Below are 22478 nucleotides of genomic sequence, written 5' to 3'. Positions count from 1 at the left end.
AAAAAAAAACCCAACTTTACCAGTACTCATTTAATGATGGAGATTGTTAGTTGTCATTGAAAATTTTAATTGTAAAATGTTTCCACAGTTACACACACACACACACACACACCAATTACCAGCTGTATCAGATCCTAACATTTTATTATATTTAATTCAGACTTTTTTTTTTATAAAGAAAGAATTTTTATGTTGAAGCCTCTTGTGTGTATCTCTTCATGATCCCATTTCACTCCTGTCTCCTCTGGAGTTAATGATTTATTGTTATTTCCATCGTTTTCTTATTCATTCTTTCTTCTTCTCCTGCCTTCTTCTGGATTGAGTATTAGGATTCCATTTTTATCTCCACTATTGCCTTGTTAGCTATAACTCTCTGATTGATTTGCTGATTGATTGAGTGATTGTGGCTGTTCTAGGGTTTAAATACTATTCTTTTTTTTTTTTTTTAGTTTTTTTTTTAAATTTATTTATTATTTATTTTTGGCTGTGTTAGATCTTTGTTGCTGTGCGTGGGCTTTCTCTAGTTGCAGCAAGTGGGGGCTACTCTTTGTTGTGGTGTGCAAGCTTCTCATTGCAGTAGCTTCTCTCGTTGCAGAGCATGGGCTCTAGGCACATGGGCTTCACTAGTTGTGGCTCGTGGGCTCTAGAGCGCAGGCTCCGTAGTTGTGGCTCACGGGCTTAGTTGCTCCGCAGCATGTGGGATCTTCCCAGACCAGGGCTCGAACCCGTGTCTCCTGCATTGGCAGGCGAGTTCTTAACCACTGCGCCACCAGGGAAGTCCCTGTATTACACTTTGATGTTCCTGAATTTGTCTGTCCTGAGGGGGGCTGACTCAGGGGTGTGTGTGTGAGTGTGTGGGGGGTGTGTGTGTGTGTGGCATGTGTGTGAGTGGTGTGTGTGTGGTGTGTGTGAGCGTGTGTGGTGTGTGTGAGTTTGTGTGTGCGTGGTGTGAATGTGTGGTGTGTGTGTGCGAGTGTGTGTGTGTGGTGTGTGTGTGTGAGTGTGTGGTGTGTCTGTGGGGGGGGGTGGTATATGTTCACAGTGTTTGCCTCCCTCCAGCAGGCCTGGAGCCACAAGTGTTGCAGGAGCTGGTTTGTATTCTGTATCACTCTATTTCACGTGGCAGGTTCCTTGAGTTCTTTCCATGAGTGCTGATTGATTTTCACTGAGCCATACCTTTTTTTTTTTTCTATTTTTGTTTATTTTTTATTTTATTTATTTATTTATTGGCTGAAATTTTTAAAAATTTATTTATGATTTAATTTATTTGTTTATTGAATTGTTAAATCGAAGTATAGTTGATTTACAATGATTCAGGTGTACAACAAAGTGATTCAGTTATACACACACACACACACACACGTGCACACATATATCTATTCTTTAGAGTAGTGGTATGCTGGTAATGAATTCTCTCAGCTTTGCCTGAAGTCTTTATTTTGCCCTTATTGGATAGATATTTTTCTATTTTCATTGAATCCAAATTCTAGTTCAGTTTTTCAGTGTTCTGAGGATGTCTCTTCATTACATTCTGGCTTGCATAGTTTCTGACAAGAAGTTTTCTACCATTTTTATATCTCTGCCTGTGTACAATGTCATCTCCATCCTCAACTGCTTTTAAAATTCCCTCTTTATTTTTTAAAAAAGAATTTATTTATAATGTGCTTTGCTGTGGTTCTTTATGTTTATTCTACTGAAATTGATTGAGTTTCTTAAATTTTTAGTTTAGAGTTTTCATCAAATTTGGAGAAAAATCTACCATTATTTTAGGGAATCTAATTATGCATGTGTTATTCAGCTTGGTATTGTTCATTTCATGCTCATTCTCAGTGTTCTTAGCCTCTTTGCTTCATTTTGGATAGTTTCTGTTACTAGATCTTGAGCTTCATCTCTAGAAGTTCCCGTTGGGTCTTTTTCTAGTATTTTCTATTTATTTTCTCATCATGTTCATGTTTTTCGAACATGTGAAACACATTTACGATAGCTGTTTTAAAGTCCTTGTCTGCTAATTTTATCATCTCTGTCATTTGTCACTCTGTTTCATTTGGTTGATTTTTCTCCTCATCATAACTATAGTCAGTATTTTCTTTGTTGTCTGCATGTCTGGTAATTTTTGTTTGGCTGCCAGGCATTTTGAATTTCATTTTGGATTTTGTTGTGTTTTTTTATAGTGTTTTGGACTTTGTTCTGTTTTAGAGTTAAAATATTTGAAAGTGCTTTTATTTATTTATTTTTGAGGCTTTCTTTCTTTCTTTTTTTTTTTTTTTTTTGCGGTATGCGGGCGTCTCACCGCTGTGGCCTCTCCCATTGCGTAGCACAGGCTCTGGACGCACAGGCTCAGCGGCCGTGGCTCACAGGCCTAGCCACTCCACAGTATGTGGGATCTTCCTGGACTGGGGCACAAACCCGTGTCCCCTGCATCGGCAGGCGGACTCTCAACCACTGCGCCACCAGGGAAGCCCCGAGGCTTTCTTTTTAATGTCTATTAGTATAGGTCCAGAGCAGCTTTTAGTTTAACACAAATTTTTCTCTACCACTAAGGTGGTTACCCTTATTGAGGACTCTATCCAATAATTTTTGTATTCTGAAGTCTTCCTTTTGGTTTGTAGGAACACAAACTGTTCCTGGTTCTGTGTGACTTCAAGGAGTTGTTTGTCCTACTGCTTTTCTATGATTATTTACCCAGCCTTGGGATTTAGTTTCCTCTCTTGCATTCTCAGCCAGAAATTTGAGGGCAGCCCTCTGCTGATCTTTGGAGCTCTGTCTCTGTACATCTCTCTCACTGATAATATTTAATCTTGTAAAGGTAGTTTTCTGAACTCCAATTTCTGTCTCCTCAACTTGGCAAGATCATCAGGCTCTACTTGGTTCCACTTTTCTGTGCTGTGGCCTAGAAAATGCCTCCAGGCAGTAAGATGGGCAATCATAGGACTCACCTTATTTGCCTTTCTCAAAAATCATAGTCCTGCACTAACTATTATTTCTTGTCTGATGATTGTTGTTTTATATATTTTGTCAAATTTTCTAGTTGTTTATAACATTAAGGTAATTTTTATAACAATTAATCCTTCACGTGTAGAAATGGAAGTCCTCACAATATTTCTTTTTTTTTTTTTTTTTTTTTTGCGGTACGTGGGCCTCTCGTTGTTGTGGCCTCTCCCATTGCAGAGCACAGGCTCCGGACACGCAGGCTCAGCGGCCATGGCTCACCGGCCCAGCCACTCTGCGGCATGTGGGATCCTCCCAGACAGGGGCACGAACCCGTGTCCCCTGCATCAGCAGGCGGACTCTCAACCACTGCGCCACCAGGGAAGCCCACAATATTTCTTTTTAATTAAAATTATATGTTGTCATTAATATGGCCAGAGTCCACAGTTAATCCTGGATATTATACGTTCCTCTACAGAAACAGACATATTGGTGGATATAATTTTGATCAGCATAGCTTGGTCAAGTTACAGAGCTAGGTTTTGGTTATATGTTATTCGATTGTGATATATATTAAAATCACCTTCTGGGGCTTCCCTGGTAAAGAAATTTTTTGTTCTAGTTTTGTTTGTATTTAAATATGTGAGTCTTGTTTCATGCACTTTGGTCACTTGTAATAAATTCCCCCTCCAAAAAAACAGTGAAAGAAACCAGTTTTTTTAAGTAAGACTAGGCAGTGGCATTTTCTGTTATTTCTTTTCCTGTCCCTTCTTATATACCAAATCTAGTGATTTGAGAATTTTGAAACTGCTTTGAATATTCATGAGCATCAGCTTGAGAGTTTCTTAAAACATGGAGTTATTGAGAGCTTTCGCTAGCAATTATAATAGGCATCTTGCATATTCATCACATACAATAGTTAATAGGTTATTGACGTGGAATTTTTGCTCTCTTAGCTCTACCCTGTGAGCTTGAGCCCCTTGCAACAACTTCTGTCACCAGTGGCTCCCATTTTACAATTCTTTTTCACCACACATCCCTCACCCACTTTGCCCCAACCACACGGACCACTTTGTGGTCCCTTGGGAACTATAAACATGCTCGTTCTGGGTCTTTGCACTTATAATGGTCCCTCTGCTGCAAGTGCTCTTCCTTCAGATCGCTGATCTGCGTGGCTTACTACTTGGTTCATTCAGGTCTCGTGTCATCCTGAGTTGTCCTTAACTATTCCCTGTCAGCAGTAGCAATGTCCTTTCCCAACCACTTTATCACTCCTTCCTTTGATCCTACTTTCAAACATTTTATTAGCACTTACTTTTACTTGACAATATATTCTTTATCTCTCAGTTTATTGTCTCTCACTTGAATACATTTCATGAGGGCAGAAACTTGTCTCTAGATCTGGAACAGTGTCTGGCACATAATAATACTCAACAAATACTTGCTAGAAGAAGGATGAATGAAACAGTGAACGAATGAGTGATGTTATATTTGTATTAGGACACCTGCTCGATGCACCTTCAAACTGAACATTAGAATGTAGTAGAAAATAGAAAACTCTATTTGCTCTTTAAATACTTAAAATATTAAATGATAAGTTTTATATTCAAAGTGAAAGTTCCCTAATTATAACTACAGAATTTCACATCCTATTTGACTGTAGATTGGGTGGAGTTCACTTTTCTTTTTTTAATTGATACATTTTTTAACGGCTTTACTGGAGTATAATTACTTTACACTGTTGTGTTAGTTGCTGCTGTATAACAAAGTGAATCAGCTATACGTATACACATATCCCCATATCTCCTCCCTCTTGTGTTTCCCTCCCACCCTCCCTATCCCACCCCTCTAGGTGGTCACAAAGCACTGAGCTGATCTCCCTGTGCTATGTGGCTGCTTCCCTCTAGCTATGTATTTTACATCTGGTAGTGTATATATGTCCATGCCACTCTCTCACTTCATCCCGGCTTCCCCTTCCCCCTCCCCGTGCCCTCAAGTGTATTCTCTACGTCTGCGTCTTTATTCCTGTCCTGCCCCTAGGTTCTTCAGAACCGTTTTTTTTTTTTTCATAGATGCCATATATATGGGCTAGCGTACGATATTTGTTTTTCTCTTTCTGATTTACTTCACTCTGTATGACAGACTCTAGGTCCATCCATCTCACTACAAATGAGTCAATTTCATTTCTTTTTATGGCTGAGTTATATTCCATTGTATATATGTGCCACAACTTCTTTATCCATTCATCTGTAGATGGACACTAAGGTTGCTTCCATGTCCTGGCTATTGTAAATAGAGCTGCAATGAACATTGTGGTACATGACTCTTTTTTGAATTATGGTTTTCTCAGGGTATATGCCCAGTAGTGGGATTGTTCGGTCGTATGGTAGTTCTATTTTTAGTTTTTTAAGGAGCCTCCATACTGTTCTCCATAGTGGCTGTATCAATTTACATTCCCACCAACAGTGCAAGAGGGTTCCCTTTTCTCCACACGCTCTCCAGCATTTATTATTTGTAGATTTTTTGACGATGGCCATTCTAACTGGTGTGAGGTGATACCTCATTGTAGTTTTGATTTTCATTTCTCTAATGATTAATGATGTTGAGCATTCTTTCATGTATTTGTTGGCAATCTGTGTATCTTCTTTGGAGAAATATCTGTTTAGGTCTTCTGCCCATTTTTGGATTGGGTTGTTTGTCTTTTGATATTGAGATGCAGGAGCTGCTTGTATATTTTGGAGATTAATCCTTTGTGGGTTGCTTCATTTGCAAATATTTTCTCCCATTCTGAGGGTTGTCTTTTCATCTTGTGTATGGTTTCCTTTGCTGTGCAAAAGCTTTTAAGTTTCATTAGGTCCCATTTGTTTATTTTTGTTTTTATTTCCATTTCTCTAGGAGGTGGGTCAAAAAGGATCTTGCTGTGTTTTATGTCATAGAGTGTTCTGCCTATGTTTTCCTCTAGAAGTTTTATAGTGTCTGGCCTTACATTTAGGTCTTTAATCCATTTTGAGTTTATTTTTGTGTATGGTGTTAAGGAGTGTTCTAATTTCCTTCATTTACATATAGCTATCCAGTTTCCCCAGCACTACTTATTGAAGAGGCTGTCTTTTCCCCATTGTATATTCTTGTCTCCTTTATCAAAGATAAGGTGACCATATGTATGTGGGTTTATCTCTGGGCTTTCTATCCTGTTCCACTGACCTATATTTCTGTTTTTGTGCCAGTATCATACTGTCTTAATTACTGTAGTTTTGTAGTATAGTCTGAAGTCAGGAAGCCAGATTCCTCCAGCTCTATTTTTCTTGCTCAAGATTGCTTTGGCTATTCAGGGTCTTTTGTGTCCATACACATTGTGAAATTTTTTGTTCTAGTTCTGCAAAAAATGCCAGTGGTCGTTTGATGGGGATTGCACTGAATCTGTAGATTGCTCTGGGTAGTATAGTCATCTTCACAATGTTGATTTTTCCAATCCAGGAACATGGAGTATCTCTCCATCTTTTTGTATCATCTTTAATTTCTTTCATCAGTGTCTTACAGTTTTCTGCATACAGCTCTTTTGTCATCTTAGGTAGGTTTTCTCCTAGGTATTTATTCTTTTTGTTGCAGTGGTAAATTGGAATGTTTCCTTAATATCTCTTTCAGATTTTTCATCATTAGTGTATAGGAATGCAAGAGATTTCTGTGCATTAATTTTGTATCCTGCTACTTTACCCAATTCATTGATTAGCTCTAGTAGTTTTCTGATAGCATCTTTAGGATTCTCTATGTATAGTATCATGTCATCTGCCAACAGTGACAGCTTTACTTCTTCTTTTCCGATTTGGATTCCTTTTAGTTCTTTTTCTTCTCTGATTGCTGTGGTGAAACTTCCAAAACTATGTTGAATAATAGTGGTGAGAGTGGGCAACCTTGTCTCGTTCCTGATCTTAGTGGAAATGGTTTCAGTTTTTCACCATTGAGAATGATGTTGGCTCTGGGTTTGTCATATATGGGCTTTATTATGTTGAGGTAAGTTCCCACTGTGCCTATTTTCTAGGGAGTTTTTTCATATATGGGTGTTGAATTTTGTCTAAAGCTTTTTCTGCATCTATTGAGATGATCATATGGTTTTTCTCCTTCAGTTTGTTAATATGGTGTATCACATTGATTGATTTGCTTATATTGAAGAATCCTTGCATTCCTGGGATAAACCCCACTTGATCATGGTGTATGATCCTTTTAATATGCTGTTGGATTCTCTTTGCTAGTATTTTGTTGAGGAGTTTTAGATCTATGCTTATCAGTGATATTGGCCTGTAGTTTTCTTTGTTTGTGACATCTTTTTCTGGTTCTGGTATGAGGGTGATCGTGGCCTCATAGAATGAGTTTGGAAATGTTCCTCCCTCTGCTATATTTTGGAAGAGTTTGAGAAGGATAGGCGTTAGCTGTTCTCTATATGTTTGATAGAATTTGCCTGTGAAGTTGCCTGTGAAGCCCTCTGGTCCTGGGCTTTTGTTTGTTGGAAGAATTTTTTTTTTTTTTTTGCGGTACGTGGGCCTCGCTCACTGTTGTGGTCTCTCCCATTGTGGAGCACAGGCTCCGGACGAGAGGCTCAGCGGCCAAGGCTCACGGGGCCAGCCGCTCTGCGGCATGTGGGCTCCTCCCAGACCGGGGCATGAACCCGTGTCCCCTGCATCGGCAGGCGGACTCTCAACCACTGTGCCGCTAGGGAAGCCCCTGTTGGAATATTTTTAATCACAGTCTCAATTTCAGTGCTTGTGACTGGTCTGTTTATATTTCTGTTTCTTCCTGGTTCAGTCTCAGAAGGTTGTGCTTTTCTAAGAATTTGTCCATTTCTTCCATGTTGTCCATTTTATTGGCATATAGTTGCTTGTAGTAATCTCTCCTGATCCTTTGTATTTCTGCAGTGTCAGTTGTTACTTCTCCTTTTTCATTTCTAATTCTATTGATTTGAGTCTTGTCCCTTTTTTTCTTGATGAGTCTGGCTAATGCTTTATCAATTTTGTTTATCTTCTCAAAGCACCAGCTTTTAGTTTTATTGATCTTTGCTACTGTTTCCCTCATTTCTTCTTCATTTATTTCAGATCTGATCTTTATGATTTCTTTCCTTCTGCTAACTTTGGGGTTTTTTGGTTCTTCTTTCTCTAATTGCTTTAGGTGTAAGGTTGTTTATTTGAGATGTTTCTTGTTTCTTGAGGTAGTATTGTATTGCTCTGACCTTCCCTCTTAGAACTGCTTTTGCTGCATCCCATAGGTTTTGGGCCATCGTGTTTTCATTGTCCTTTGTTTCTAGGTATTTTTTGATTTCCTCTTTAATTTCTTCAGTGACCACTTGGTTATTTGGTAGCATATAATTTAGCCTCCATATGTTTTGTTTTTTACAGTTTTTTTTTCCTGTAATTGATATCTAGGCTCATATAGCATTGTGGTTATAAAAGATACTTGATACGATTTCAATTTTCTTAAATTTATCGAGGCTTGATTTGTGACCCATGATATGATATATCCTGGAGAATGTTCTATGAGCACTTGAAAAGAAAGTGTATTCTCTTGTTTTTGGATGAAATGTCCTGTAAATATCAATTAAATCCATATTGTTTAATGTGTCATTTAAAGCCTGTGTTTCCTTATTTATTTTCATTTTGGTAGATCTGTCCATTGGTGAAAGTGGGGTGTTAAAGTCCCCTACTATGATTGTGTTACAGTTGTTAGCATTTGCCTTATGTATTGAGGTGCTCCTATATTGGGTGCATAAATATTTACAATTGTTACATCTTCTTCCTGGATTGATACCTTGATCATTATGTAGTGTCCTCCTTTGTCTCTTGAAATAGTGTTTATTTTAAAGTCTATTTTGTCTGATATGAGAATTGCTACTCCAGCTTTCTTTTGGTTTCCATTTGCATGGAATATCTTTTTCCATCCCCTCACTTTCAGTCTGTATGTGTCCCTACGTCTCAATTGGGTCTCTTGTAGACAGCATATATACAGGTCTTGTTTTTTTATCCATTCAGCCAGTCTCTGTCTTTTGGTTGGAGCATTTAATCCATTTACATTTAAGGTAATTATCAATATGTATGTTCCTATTACCATTTTCTTAATTGTTTGGGGCTTGTTATTGTAGGTGTTTTCCTTCTCTTGTGTTTCCTGCCTAGGGAAGCTCCTTTAGCATTTGTTGTAAAGCTGGTTTGGTGGTGCTGAATTCTCTTAGCTTTTGCTCTCTGTAAAGGTTTTAATTTTTCCATCGAATCTGAATGAGATCCTTGCTGGGTAGAGTAATCTTGGTTGTAGGTTTTTCCCTTTCATCACTTTAAATATGTCCTGCCACTCCCTTCTGGCTTGCAGAGTTTCTGCTGAAAGATCAGCTGTTAACATTATGGGGATTCCCTTGTGTGTTATTTGTTGCTTTTCCCTTGCTGCTTTCAATATTTTTTCTTTGTATTTAATTTTTGATAGTTTGATTAATATGTGTCTTGGCATGTTTCTCCTTGGATTTAACCTGTGTTGGACTTTCTGAGCTTCCTGGACTTGATTGACTGTTTCCTTTCCCGTATTAGGGAAGTTTTCAACTATAATCTCTTCAAATATTTTCTTAGTCCCTTTCTTTTTCTCTTCTTCTGGGACCCCTATAATTAGAATGTTTGTGCATTTAATGTTGTCCCAGAGGTCTCTGAGACTGTCTTCAATTCTTTTCATTCTTTTTTCTTTATTCTGCTCTGCAGTAGTTATTTCCAGTATTTTATCTTCCAGGTCACTTATCCATTCTTCTGCCTCAGTTATTCCGCTACTGCTTCCTTCTAGAGAATTTTTAATTGCATTTATTGTGTTGGTCATCATTGTGTTTTTGCTGTTTCGTTCTTCTAGGTCCTTGTTAACGTTTCTTGTATTTTCTCCATTCCATTTCCAAGATTTTGGATCATCTTTACTATCATTACTCTGAATTCTTTTTCAGGTAGACTGCCCATTTCTTCTTCATTTGTTTGGTCTGGTGGGTTTTTACCTTGCTCCTTCATCTGCTGTGTGTTTCTCTGTCTTCTCATTTTGCTTAACTTACTGTGTTTGGGGTCTCCTTTTCACAGGCTACAGGTTCGTAGTTCTCGTTCTTTTTGGTGTCTGCCCCCAGTGGGTAATGTTGGTTCAGTTAGTTGTATAGGCTTCCTGGTGGGGGGGACTGGTGCCTGTGTTTGGGTGAATGAGGCTGGATTTTGCCTTTCTGGTAGGCAGGACCACATCTGGTGGTGTGTTTTGGGGTGTTTGTGGCCTTATTATGATTTTAGGCAGCTCTCTGCTAATGGGTGCCTTTGTGTGCCTGTCTTGCTCGTTGTTTGGCACATGGTGTCCAGCACTGTAGCTTGCTGGTAGTTGAGTGGAGCTGGATCTTAGCATTGAGTTGGAGATCTCTGGGAGAGCTCTCGCTGATTGATATTACATGTGGCCGGGGTGTCTCTGATGGTCCACTGTCCTGAACCCGGCTCTCTCACCTCAGAGGCTCAGGCCTGACCAAGGCTGTGTGCACCACACAACTTTTGGCAAGTCTGAGGTCTTCTGCCAGCGTTCAGTAGGTCTTCTGTAGTTGTTCCAATGTAGCTGTATTTTTGATGTATTTTTGGGGACTAAGCTGATCTCAACGTCTTACCTCTCTACCATCTTGAAGGTCCTCTCTCTTCACACTATTCAGTTTTGAAATGTTCCATACTCACAGATCAATCAAGGAAAAGCTTAAGGGCAGATTTAGGGAAATCTTCCATTACTCTGGTTGCTAGAGGATCCACATTTCATCTGGAAAGGACATAAATCTAGCAATCTCACTGCAGGCCTAGCCTATGCACCTGTTTTTCCTTTGTGCTTAATCTGTTTCATTTGCTCATAGCGGGCCCTCTGCAGAGGCCTTACCCCTGGCCCTTGAGAGCAGAGATCCTCGTGAAACGTGAGCCGACACCTGAGCTTGGTACGTGCTCTGAAGCTCCTCACAGAACCCTCAACTCAAGATGGTGGCGGGCCGTGTGCAGAGACACCGTGTATGCATGGAATTCACTTTTGAGAAAGACCTTTAGGACGAGAAAACGTTAATCATAAAAATATTCTCTTCTTGTGAAGATTTAAGTTTTATTTGTTCTTCATTCTGTAGTTGAGTTCAGTGGCCAAAATAACACAAAATCTTTTGGCTTCTTTAATTTTCTTTACCCTTTAAACTATTCTGTAGCTCTTTAAGTTTGTCATGGAATCTAGATAAATTTCTGTCCATCAGCATGATCAGCTCATATTAGTCTTTTCTGAGAACAGGTCCTGCATTACAGGTATCTGTCTATTCTTTCCTCTTCCTACTTCCTTTTATATCTGTACTATTTGGTCTGCTGGGAGTTGAGCCTCTTGTGCTTTCTTTTAATAATAAGGTAACATCTCTCCCCACATCCTACTGAAATACCAGAGAGTCCTTTCACAGACGCAGCCATCTGTATTCTCTCTAGGAGTGTTTAAAAAACTCGTATATGGAGTAGGACACACTGGTATTAAGAGGATAAACTTAATCTGTTGCACTGAGGCGTATTGCAGATTTTGGAGCCTGGGGAGTCAGATACCTTGTTTTCAGAAAGCGTGTCATCATTTTATGGTGTTTAATTTGTTTTTAGCCTTCCATTATTTCTAAATTCTTATGGAAGTATGGAAATAAGCAATTTTTATCTGATTATGACCTTTGAAAAGAAATAAACAGGTTGTTTTTATTTATCAGCAACGTTATCAATTTATGCCAACAACAGTTTTTCTGAGTATGACTGTCAGGATGTCAGATGTCAGGATGCTCTGGAAATACTGTCTCTTTGTTAACTCTTATTATTCAAGCACTAAAAAAAATCATTTTAAAGTTTAATTGATTTATGGGTAATTGGTCCATCTGAACCTACGTGTAAGCAGAAAGTCTTACTTCTAAGTAAAAGATGGTTTTTATTCACTTGCCATGCTATCCAACAATCACTATAGGATAATAAGGAACTTTGAGTAAGATTGCTTAGAAGTTAAGATGCTATGAAACAAACTTTACAACATTGAAGCTACCTTTTCATATTTTCCAAAGAAAATTCATTTTGATATTTCCTTATTGCCTAATGCAGAACCTTGTACACTGCTGTGTACACTCCATGTGTGTGTGTGTATGCATGTGCATACATGTATGTTTATATATACCTTTGTGGGGACAAGGAAGAGGTGCTTGTCAAATGTTAGCTAAATTAAACTTAATTAGTCATTTTTACTGAACGCAATCATATTAAATTGATTCATGGAACCAAAGTTTATTGAGTGCTTCCTATGTGCTAAGCACTATAATAGGCCCTAGGCATATGTGTATTAGGAAGATTTTTGCATCTCTGCCCAGAAGATGCTTGCATCCTATCAGGCGACACAAACAATTAAACCAATAATTATAACACACTGTATTACAGAATTTTGTGCAAGATGCTTGGAAGCACAGGAGAGGAGCATCTGAATTAGTCTGGTTGGTCAGGGAAGTTTCCTGGAAGAGGTATTCATTATGCAAGAAGAGTGAAAGGCATTTTAGGCAGAGGGAACAGCAAATGACGAAGCATAGAGTTCTGACTATGGTGTCGTCCAGTGTTGGGTTTGCCTGCAGTAGTGGTTGTGTTGTGAGAATGTAAGGGAGAACGTTCTTGATCTTAGAAGCTATATGCTGACATATTTAGAGGTAAAGTGCCCTAATGTCTGCAACTAATTCTCAGATGGTTCAGGAAAAAAAACAAACTTCTATTTGTGGATGTGGAGAGAGGGCTCACACATGTGACAAAATATTATTCCTGGGTTTAGGTGAAAGAGGTACAGGGATTTGTTGTACTATTCTTGAAACTTTTCTTGAAATTTAGCACTGTTCAAATAAAAAGGGGAGGGCTTCCCTGGTGGCACAGTGGTTACGAATCCACCTGCTAATGCAGGGGACACAGGTTCGAGCCCTGGTCCGGGAAGATCCCATATACCATGGAGCACCTAAGCGCGTGCCCCACAACTACTGAGCCTGTGCTCTGGAGCCCACGAGCCACAACTGCTGAAGCCCACGTGCCACAGCTACTGAAGGCCATGCACCTAGAGCCTGTGCTCCGCAACAAGAGAAGTCACCACAATGAGAAGCCCGCACACCGCAACGAAGAGTAGCCCCTGCTCACCGCAACTAGAGAAAGTCCGAGTGCAGCAACGAAGACCCAACGCAGCCAAAAATAAATAAATAAATAAATATTAAAAGGAAAGAAAACCCTTCAGGTCACTAATAAATTTTTTTCAAAAGTTTAAAAAAGTAGTATAAACATGATGTAATTGAAGAATTACCTAATTAATAACTGTCTTCTATGGTGGCCTATTAATTGGGTATTTATCAGTGATAGATCATTATTCTATAAAAGATAGCCTTGACTGGATCTGCTGTGATGCTATCTTTAATAAAATTGTTATTTAAGTCCTTTTTTACCAAAATGGGAAACATAAGACCATTGAGTATCTAATAACAGGATCAGAAGGGACCAAAGGAGTTATATTGTCTAATTCACTATTAAATGAATAAGCTAAGGGCTTCCCTGGTGGCGCAGTGGTTGAGAGTCCGCCTGCCAATGCAGGGGACACGGGTTCATGCCCCGGTCCGGGAAGATCCCACATGCCGCGGAGCGGCTGGGCCCGTGAGCCATGGCCGCTGAGCCTGTGCGTCCGGAGCCTGTGCTCCGCAACGGGAGAGGCCACAGCAGTGAGAGGCCCGCGTACCGCAAAAAAAAAAAAAAAAAAAAAGAATAAGCTAAATAGGTAGAAGGCTGCCTGTGTATATTATTACTTAGAAACATTGCCATTGAAGAAATTTCCATGACCTTTCAAATGCTTAAACAGAGGGTCATATTCATTTGTGAATTGTCTAAGATTATTTTTTAAGAAGAAAGAGCCCATAAAAATCTAGTTAATATACACTGTGACCCTTAAAAGAGAGAATGGGGAATTAAGAACAGAGAATGTAATGCATATTAAATAAACATTACAGATAATGTATAATTCATGTTCCTTATTGGCCATAGAAGAAAATGGATAATGAGGGCTGGGATGGATGGTGGTGAAAGACTAGGGGATGGAATTGTGGGAGGAGGGAAAGGCAAGGCTAGTAATGGAGAGCACAAGATAGAGGAAGAGAGAGAACACATCTTCTGAGGAAGAAAGATATAGCAGACTTTGAGGTGATTTTTTTTTTATTGAAGTATATTCGGTTTACAGTGTTATGTTAGTTTCTGGTATATAGCAAAGTAATTCGGTTATACATATATATGTGTGAGAGTGTATGTGTGTGTATATTCTTTTTTCATATTCTTTTCCATTATGGTTTATTATGGGATATTGAATATAGTTCCCTGTGCTATACAGTAAGACCTGGTTGTTTATCTATTTTATATATAGTAGTTTGATTCTGCTAATCCCAAACTCCTATTTTATCCCTCCCCACTGCCTTTCCCCTTTGGTAACCATAAGTTTGTTTTCTCTGTCTGTGAGTCTGTTTTCTGTTTTATAAATAAGTTCATTTGTGTCATATTTTAGATTTCACATATAAGTGCTATCATATGGTATTTGTCTGACTTACTTCACTTAGTATGATCATCTCTGGGTCCATCCATGCTGCTGCAAATGGTATTATTTAACTCTTTTTTCATGGCTGAGTAATATTCCATTGTGTATGTGTATGTACCACATCTTATCCATTTATCTGTCGAACATTTAGATTGCTTCCATGTCTTGGCTATTGTAAATAGTGCTGCTATGAACATAGGGGTGCATGTATCTTTGAATTATAGTTTTCTCTGGATATACATCCAGGAGTGGGATTGCTGGGACATATGGCAACTCTATTTTTAGTTTTTTGAGAAACCTCCATACTGTTTTCCATAGTGGCTGTACCAGTTTACATTCCCACCAACAGTGTAGGAGGATTCCCTTTTCTCCACATGAGGTGATTTTTTAAATAATTATGTTTAATTGATGTAGATTTTCTTACCATCTAGTGTTTTTTAACTATTGATCCAATTAATCACTGTTTACAGTTTTTATATTTTTATAATCTCTATTTTTAGAGACTCTACTCATGGAATAATTGAAACAATTTATTATGATAGAAATTTTCCCCAGTGATAAAGCAAAAGCTACCAGAGAAATATCACTTCTCTGACCAGATAAAATCAATCTTCACCCATATTTTAATTTGTTACAATGAAGCTCATGCACAGGAAGAGTTATAGTGAGTCATAATCTTTTGAACTTGAGTTTTGGCAAAGTTTGGTTTTTCAGAAAGGATTTTCTTTGTTGTGAGACTATTTTACTGAGAATATGATCTCTCTTTTATTATTAACCTTTTATGTCTTCTTTATGTTTTCCATCCTCCGTCATCTCAAATTACTATGAAGCAGAGGTCAGAATGCAGCTGTTGTAGCTGCTCTCTGTTCAGGGAAGAGTAGTGTTAGAACTGTAGGCTGATCTGTAATTACTTGGGTAAAATGAGAATGGATTCCAATAACTTAACTTTTTGAAGCGTTTTCCTTTGTAAGATGTATTTCATTTCTTCCTAGTGTTTGCTTTTGTTTTTTAACCAAAATTAACACAACAAAAGGATGATAGATGATCTTATGAGCCTAATGTTCATTAGAAAAGTCAGATACACTGAATAATTTAAGGAACATGAACAAAAGTCAGGTAGATGAACAATTTTAGGAGAAAGTAAGATTCCTCCTTGGATGTTTAAAAAAAGCCTCATTCCTGTCTCCTGAATTTCTCCCCACCACTTTCTTTTTTTGCATGTATTTATTACAGGCATGGGAGTTTTTAATGGGCATTCACTTCTCTTATCTCAATTCTTCCTGCCTGCTTCTCCTTTTTATTTTCATGTGTTTGTTTTTCTGGCATGTATTAGTCAAAATCCATGTTACAGTGTAGATGGGGGTCTATCTCACTGGGGTTGACATCATACCCACGACAAGCCAGTTCAGTTGGCCCTTGATCTTGGTTTCTAAGGCTGTGTTCTCCAGTACCCATCCGCCTCCACATCACCACTGATAGGGATGTATATGAAGTTCCCAGGATGTCTGTCAAGTGTCCCCTCACCGGCGGCTGAGTAATAGCCAATCTTAGATCTCAGAAGCTTAATGATGAATCCATATCCGTCATAAGCTGGAAGAGCTGCAGGGCACATAGTAGGTAAGGGCTTAATAAATGTTTGATGGATGAATAAGGAAATGAATGTGCAGTGGAATGTAGCTCATAACTGAAGTCCTTAAGGAATGAAGCTATTTAGGCAAGCACTTCTGTCCATAAGTATAGCCAGTTAAGGGTGCAGCTCAAAGCATGCATGTGTGTCCCAGTATCCATTCGTGATTACAGACTGCAGCCTTCGGTTTCCCTGGTGAATTCATATGCAAGCTGACCTGACAGGCACTGCTTGCACTATGAATAATCACAGGACTTCGGGATTCCACACTGAGCTTCCCCTTTACTATGAAACGGCTTTCTGTGGCCTAACTGTGGGAGGGATCAGCTCTCATTAGAATGAATGCTTGAAATATAACCTTACAACCCTGAACTTTCTCACGTTAAGAGCAAAATCATCTTTGACAAATTTTTGGATTGAATTGGCAAGGCACAGTTCTTCTCAAGTCCAAGGATTTCACATTTTGCACATGCTTTCTTATTTCATTGTGTTTTAAACCAGGTTGCTATTATAGAGAGCATTTTAGCAGCCTTGATCTTGGAGACATCAAGACCATTATTCCTGTTGTTGCTGATGTAGTGTTACAGCTGCTTCCTCTTCATGTGATTTAATTTGAAGTTTCAGCCCACCAGGGGGCTGCTGGTCCCCACCTATGCAGCTTGAAGAGCTGGATGCTGTTTTCTGCATGGCTGTTATTCCCATTCCTATTCATAGCGATTTTTCCCCTTCTATATTCATCTAGCAACAGCAAGGCACTGTTCCAGGAACTCGCTCTCTCTACATAAGGCGTAACATGGAACCATTTGGATGGAAAAATTATAAATTAAAATTATTCTGTTCATTTTAAAATATTCATATTGTGTTGCTCAGATGCCAGTAACTGGAAAATCATGGATAATGTCCTGTTTTTATAACCTCTTTCAGAGTGTTTTAAAATCCATTTATGTTGTTACTTAGCCATCTCTTTCCTGGAGTGGATTTTGTGATAAGATTTTTTAAAAAAAGGTTGTATGAGTCCAGTGTCTGATGGCATATGTAATATTAAAATACAGATAATACCACTAATTGCAACCAGTTTTTTTCAATAGAAAAATATTTACTCCATGTACAGAGAATATTTATAAAACTACAGAGCTACAAAGGTAGCCTGTGGAAATGCCAGATTATTTACTTTGAGGATAGAACTTTTTATTAAATGATTAAAACTAAGCAAAGGTTTATTAATTTCTGAAACTACATATTTAAATTAAGAAATCCCATATATTCATAACATTATTGATTTTCAAATACTAAAAACATCTCTAACTTTTAAAATGGAGCTGTTTTTTGATGTCTCCTGTTCTTTAATTTTGGGAAACTAATTTTATTTCTATCCTTGTATTTTCCATGTTGTCTGGGTGTGGGTGAGGACGTGCTTGTCTCAGAAAGATAGTAAAGTGGGGAAAAGTGAACATGTTTTTATGGAGGTTGGCTAGTTTGTTGATAAAGTAAATATATCTCTTCTTCTAAAGGAAAGAATAGTGACTGGAGATGTTAGCTTCATGTATTGATATATTTTTCCACCTCTGTGGAACATGTTAAAGAGAGTGAAGATCTTTCCTTTTTGCTTCTTTGTTCTGTAAGTTTTAAGTTCACATTCACATAGAAGCTGTGTGTTCTATTTGTTGTCTCTCTTGGCTAGGAATATTTAAATGTATTTTTGAAATTATTCTGTTCTGTCAACTAAAGACAATTTAAAATTTTAATTTTAAGACTCTTCCTAGAAACTTGTCCTTTTGGTTCAGGCTGTCTTCTTTGTTTGTGTGCCTTGTGTGTGTGTTGAGGTTCTTCAGAAGCAACAAATCACGTTAGCATGAACAAATTTCACAGGCCCATTTCACTGTTTATTTTAGCCTTGTGAATCATTTGGCCTTTTAAAACAGGCTAATCCTTTAATTGAATATGCCTTCAGAAAGATTCTGTGTGCCCTGAAAACTTGGGTGGCTCTTGCTAACTCTGCTTTATTTATTTTAAGTAATACTAGGTGATCCAGAAGTATTTCCTTTCAATTTCTGGAAGAATGTTATTGCAGGCCGGTAATATTGGAAGTCAGGATTCTTTATAACAACAACAACATGGAAACATAGATACATTTTTATAAAGTCTGATTGATGGAAAATAGGATTTAACCTGTTCTATTTTTAGTAAACAGCTTTTTCAACACAGATGCTTAGTTTATACAGCAGCCAACTTCTTTGAATGCAGCAATATAATGCACTCTGTTCTTAATTGAATTAAGAAAACAAATTAGCATGGTTACTACAGGAGAAATGGGTACCTCATAATTAATAATTTGTGAGTCAAACTTTAACAACATTTGACATTTTCCTTGGGTCGGTGACAGACTGATTAGTGAGTTAACTGCTGATAGTACCTATTTTGTGGAGTGACTGTTTCAGTTCCGGGACTTTTGCTATTCAATAAACTAGGTATTGTCTGTGATGGGACTAAAGCTTTAGTCTTGATCAAAGTGCATTGGAGGAAGCATGGTTGAACTGACTGGCTGTGAATGTTAATCACTCCATAGGACGCACTGATAATTTACAGCATTGTTGTAACTCTCTGGTGTTCATAAAATGAACTTAATGACCCAGTGCCACCATGGGATAAGCTGCTTTTTCTCTGCAATTGAATACCCAGGCTGCCTGCATATCAGTGTTGCGAAATACTGCATTAAAAAGAGTGAGCAGCTGTATGATGAAGGAAACGGCTCTGCAACAGATTTGTTAATTATCTCCTTTGATTCACAGAGGGTGTTTGTGAAATATGGTTGACCAGTGAAGACACAGGGGCTTATGGCAGAGATATTGGCACCAGTCTTCCCGCACTGCTGTGGAAACTGGTTGAAGTGATTCCTGAGGGAGCAATGCTGAGGCTTGGCATGACAAATCCGCCCTATATTTTAGAGCATCTGGAGGTAAGGAAAAGCACCCCATTTCCATGCTGACACAGAGACGAACCAATCCAGACAACGTGGCAGCCTCAACGCCATCACATGAGTTTCACTTAAAACCACTTTCACATTTTTTTTTTTTTTTGTGGTCCCACGTTACCGAGAATGAATCGGGAATTTCAAGTCCCTTCTTTGTCAGTCTGCACATCTTGTTTCTGCTTCCTCACCATTAATTAGTGTTGCCTAGATTTTCCAGTATTTGCCATCTTGTCCCAGTTCTGTTTCTTCCTTACAGCCCTTCAGTTTTCCAAGGCATACATTTGCCTCAGTTCCTCTGTCTATAACCCTTGTCTGTTTCAGGACTGCTACCACGTTGCATTGATTTTGCAGCCAACTGTGAACATTGCATTATCTGAACGACTGTTAGCCCCACCAATAAGGATACTGTGCAGTGGAGTTTAAGGGTGTTTTAAATTTGATTCTTTTGTCTGGCGATAGTTAGGGGAAAGATGAAATCAAGGAGATGTAGAGCTTTGTAGTCTTCCACTTGGTTCTCTTGTGGTCACTATGAAGAAAGGAGTTATGATAATGCAAGATCCCTGGTTTTGGGGTTTTTTTGTGGTTTTTTTTGTTTTGTTTTTTTGTGGTACGAGGGCCTCTCACCTTTGTGGCCTCTCCCGTTGCGGAGCACAGGCTCCGGACGTGCAGGCTCAGCGGCCATGGCTCACGGGCCCAGCCACTCCGCGGCATGTGGGATCTTCCCGGACCGGGGCACAAACCCGCGTCCCCTGCATCAGCAGGCAGACTCTCAACCACTGGGCCACCAGGGAAGCCCCCCTGGTTTTGTTTCTATAACTTCCGTGGATGAACAGAGTGCCTACCCCTAGGAAAATGGACGTGTGTACCAGTAACTGTGGTACTTGATGACAAATGGTACAATAAATATGAGCAAAGAATATGGACAAGGGCACAACCATGTAAATGAAAAGGTACCTGCTGGGATCCATGATGATTATTTGAGAAAGAAGATTATGCTATAAGGTCCATAGTTAAGAATAAGAAATCTACTAAGTGCTGTTGGAGAGTCATGTGCAAAGTGTAGAAACAACTCACTTACGTTTTTATCAGTTGTGTTCTTTGCAGTTAGTTTGTACAGAAAAATGACATTTCAGAATTCTAAAAGCAAGTATAGAGGCTGAAATTTAATGTGAATGAATATTCAAAGATTATTTCTATTGATTTGATTTGAGGCCTATACTTGTTGAGGTTGTTGTTGAAAAGCCACCCTGCTATCAGCAACCTATTTTAGAAATTCTGAAAACAGAGTGGATTGCAATCTGATCGTTAATTATAAATATCTAATGAAGAAATTTAGCGATTTCAATTTTGTTATTCACATTTTCCCAACCAGATCTTTTTAGTAAAGGTGTGTGATTTATATGTTAACTTTGATACTTTGGACAGTGTGTGACTATTATGATTTGCTATTTAAAAGTAAGCCACAGGCATGTCAGTTTTTACTTAACCCTTTGACGTGGCACTTGAAAAAGCAAGTGATTCTCTGTAAAAATCAAATGTGCTAAGAGCTATAGCAGTCTTGCTATGTTTGCAGTAAATGTGAGGCATCCATCATGAAGATCAGGAGATGTGCTGGATATATGGTGGGTAGGAAGAGAAGTAAGCCCTGCCAATATATAGCTGATAACACCCCAGTTTCTTTGGATTTAAAAAATCTTATCAGGGCCTCCCTGGCGGCGCAGTGGTTGGGAGTCCGCCTGCCGATGCAGGGGACGTGGGTTCGTGCCCCGGTCCAGGAAGATCCCACATGCCGCGGAGCGGCTGGGCCCGTGAGCCATGGCCGCTGAGCCTGCGCGTCTGGAGCCTGTGCTCCGCAACGGGAGAGGCCGCAACGGTGAGAGGCCTGCGTACTGCAAAAAAAAAAAAAAAAAAAAAAAAAAAAATATTATCCAATTTCAAGAGAACATTAGTAGCTAGAGCTAGAGTCAGAGCAGTTCAGGTGGGGCTACAGTCAGAGAAGTTCAGGTGGGGAGTAAACACAAGGGGAAAAAAATCACGTATTGACTCTGTAATGAGAAACCTAACATCTCTTGGAATAAACTCAACCCTTTAATTAATTGCAAGATTGCAGAAACCAGTGTCGCGTTTATAGCAAACCCTAATGCTCAGCATCTAAAATAGTGCTAGAGTTGTTGACCTCCGAATAGATGCTCCAGAAGAGCTGCTAAAAATCAACAGAGGACGGTAAATGTAGCTTTACGCTTTACCTGGAAGAACACAAGTGTTTAGTTCATAGATTGTAGTTAGAGTGATAACAAGTTACAATTGTCATAAAATTACCTTTTAAAAATTCTTGCTTTAAGATATCTATAACGTTGGCCTTCCCTCCTACATTCTCATTTTCCCGAGGCGAGGACCTTGTCATATCTATGCGTTGATCTACCCCACCCACTAGTGGTTCAATAAATGAATGAATAAGAGATGAATAAAGGAAGAGCCTTTTTCATAAAATAAATTGTAGAGCCCATTCTATCATCTTGAACTTTGAAGTCGTCTGGCCAGAAGAGGCAGCACAAGATGACAAAGTAAATGAGCTTCAAGGGTGAGAGTTTGTCCCAAAGAAAGCCACCCATTCCCCTCCACTTGATATGCAGGGAGTAATTCCATCCTGTGGTTCCACAGCAAAGGAGAGAGCAGTCCAGAGGAAATAGGGCCAAAGGAGACAAACAAACAAAGATGTGCTAGAACGAGAAAACCCAAGTATCTGGAAGCAAGAGCTTTTCAAGTCTTCCTCTGTCACTTTGACAAGACCTGCACACCTTGGTGGTGGTTCTCATCCTCCTCTGAGTGGCAGAGCTTCAAGCTCGCAGTGTCCTACAAACACATCCTTCTGTAACAGAAAAGGTATCTGAGCTCCACAGGCATCACTGGCTTCCAAGTGGGAAAAAGGACATTAGGGAAGGGAGCCAACCCCGTGGAGCCTAACCCCGCACCCACAATGCATCGTATTTCCCCATTTTCCTCTCACTAATCTGAGACTGCTCTGAAGAAATTACTTGACTTACCTAAAGTGCTGAAGAAAATTCATCAATAAGAAAAAAAAAAGAAGCGGGAAAAGCTGAAAATGGGGGAAAAAAATAACACCAGTGAATGACAGGTGATGATTTTTTTTTTTTAACTGCCGGGATAGAAGGAAGCCACTCTTGAAAAAGTACTCTGATGGTTTAATACACTTACGGTGAGGGTTTCTGGCGAATTGTATTGGTAGGACCCAGCCTTCTTGTGTTTCTGGAAGATGCTTCACGCTACAGACTTTAATTATAGAACACTTCACGGGTCTGTTTTCCTTCCTCTTGGTTATGTTCACTTCAC

At 39.0% G+C, this 22478-nt stretch overlaps 1 protein-coding gene across 9 annotated transcripts in view; it reads left to right on the top strand.

Moving 5' to 3' along the window:
- Positions 1–22478, top strand: part of CDKAL1 (CDKAL1 threonylcarbamoyladenosine tRNA methylthiotransferase) — a 669277-nt gene that overhangs the window by 364172 nt on the left and 282627 nt on the right. For all 9 annotated transcript variants that reach the window (XM_082638078.1, XM_082638075.1, XM_082638082.1 and 6 more), the window contains one exon: positions 18946–19112. In XM_082638078.1, coding sequence (XP_082494204.1) covers positions 18946–19112 — 167 coding nt within the window. The remainder of the gene's footprint in view (positions 1–18945; positions 19113–22478) is intronic.

The sequence above is a fragment of the Mesoplodon mirus genome (assembly GCF_964341445.2).
Source record: "Mesoplodon mirus genome assembly, chromosome: 12".
Taxonomy (NCBI): Eukaryota; Metazoa; Chordata; class Mammalia; order Artiodactyla; family Ziphiidae; genus Mesoplodon; species Mesoplodon mirus.
Note: the sequence above shows the minus strand (reverse complement) of the source record. Positions and strands in the feature narration are given on the sequence as shown.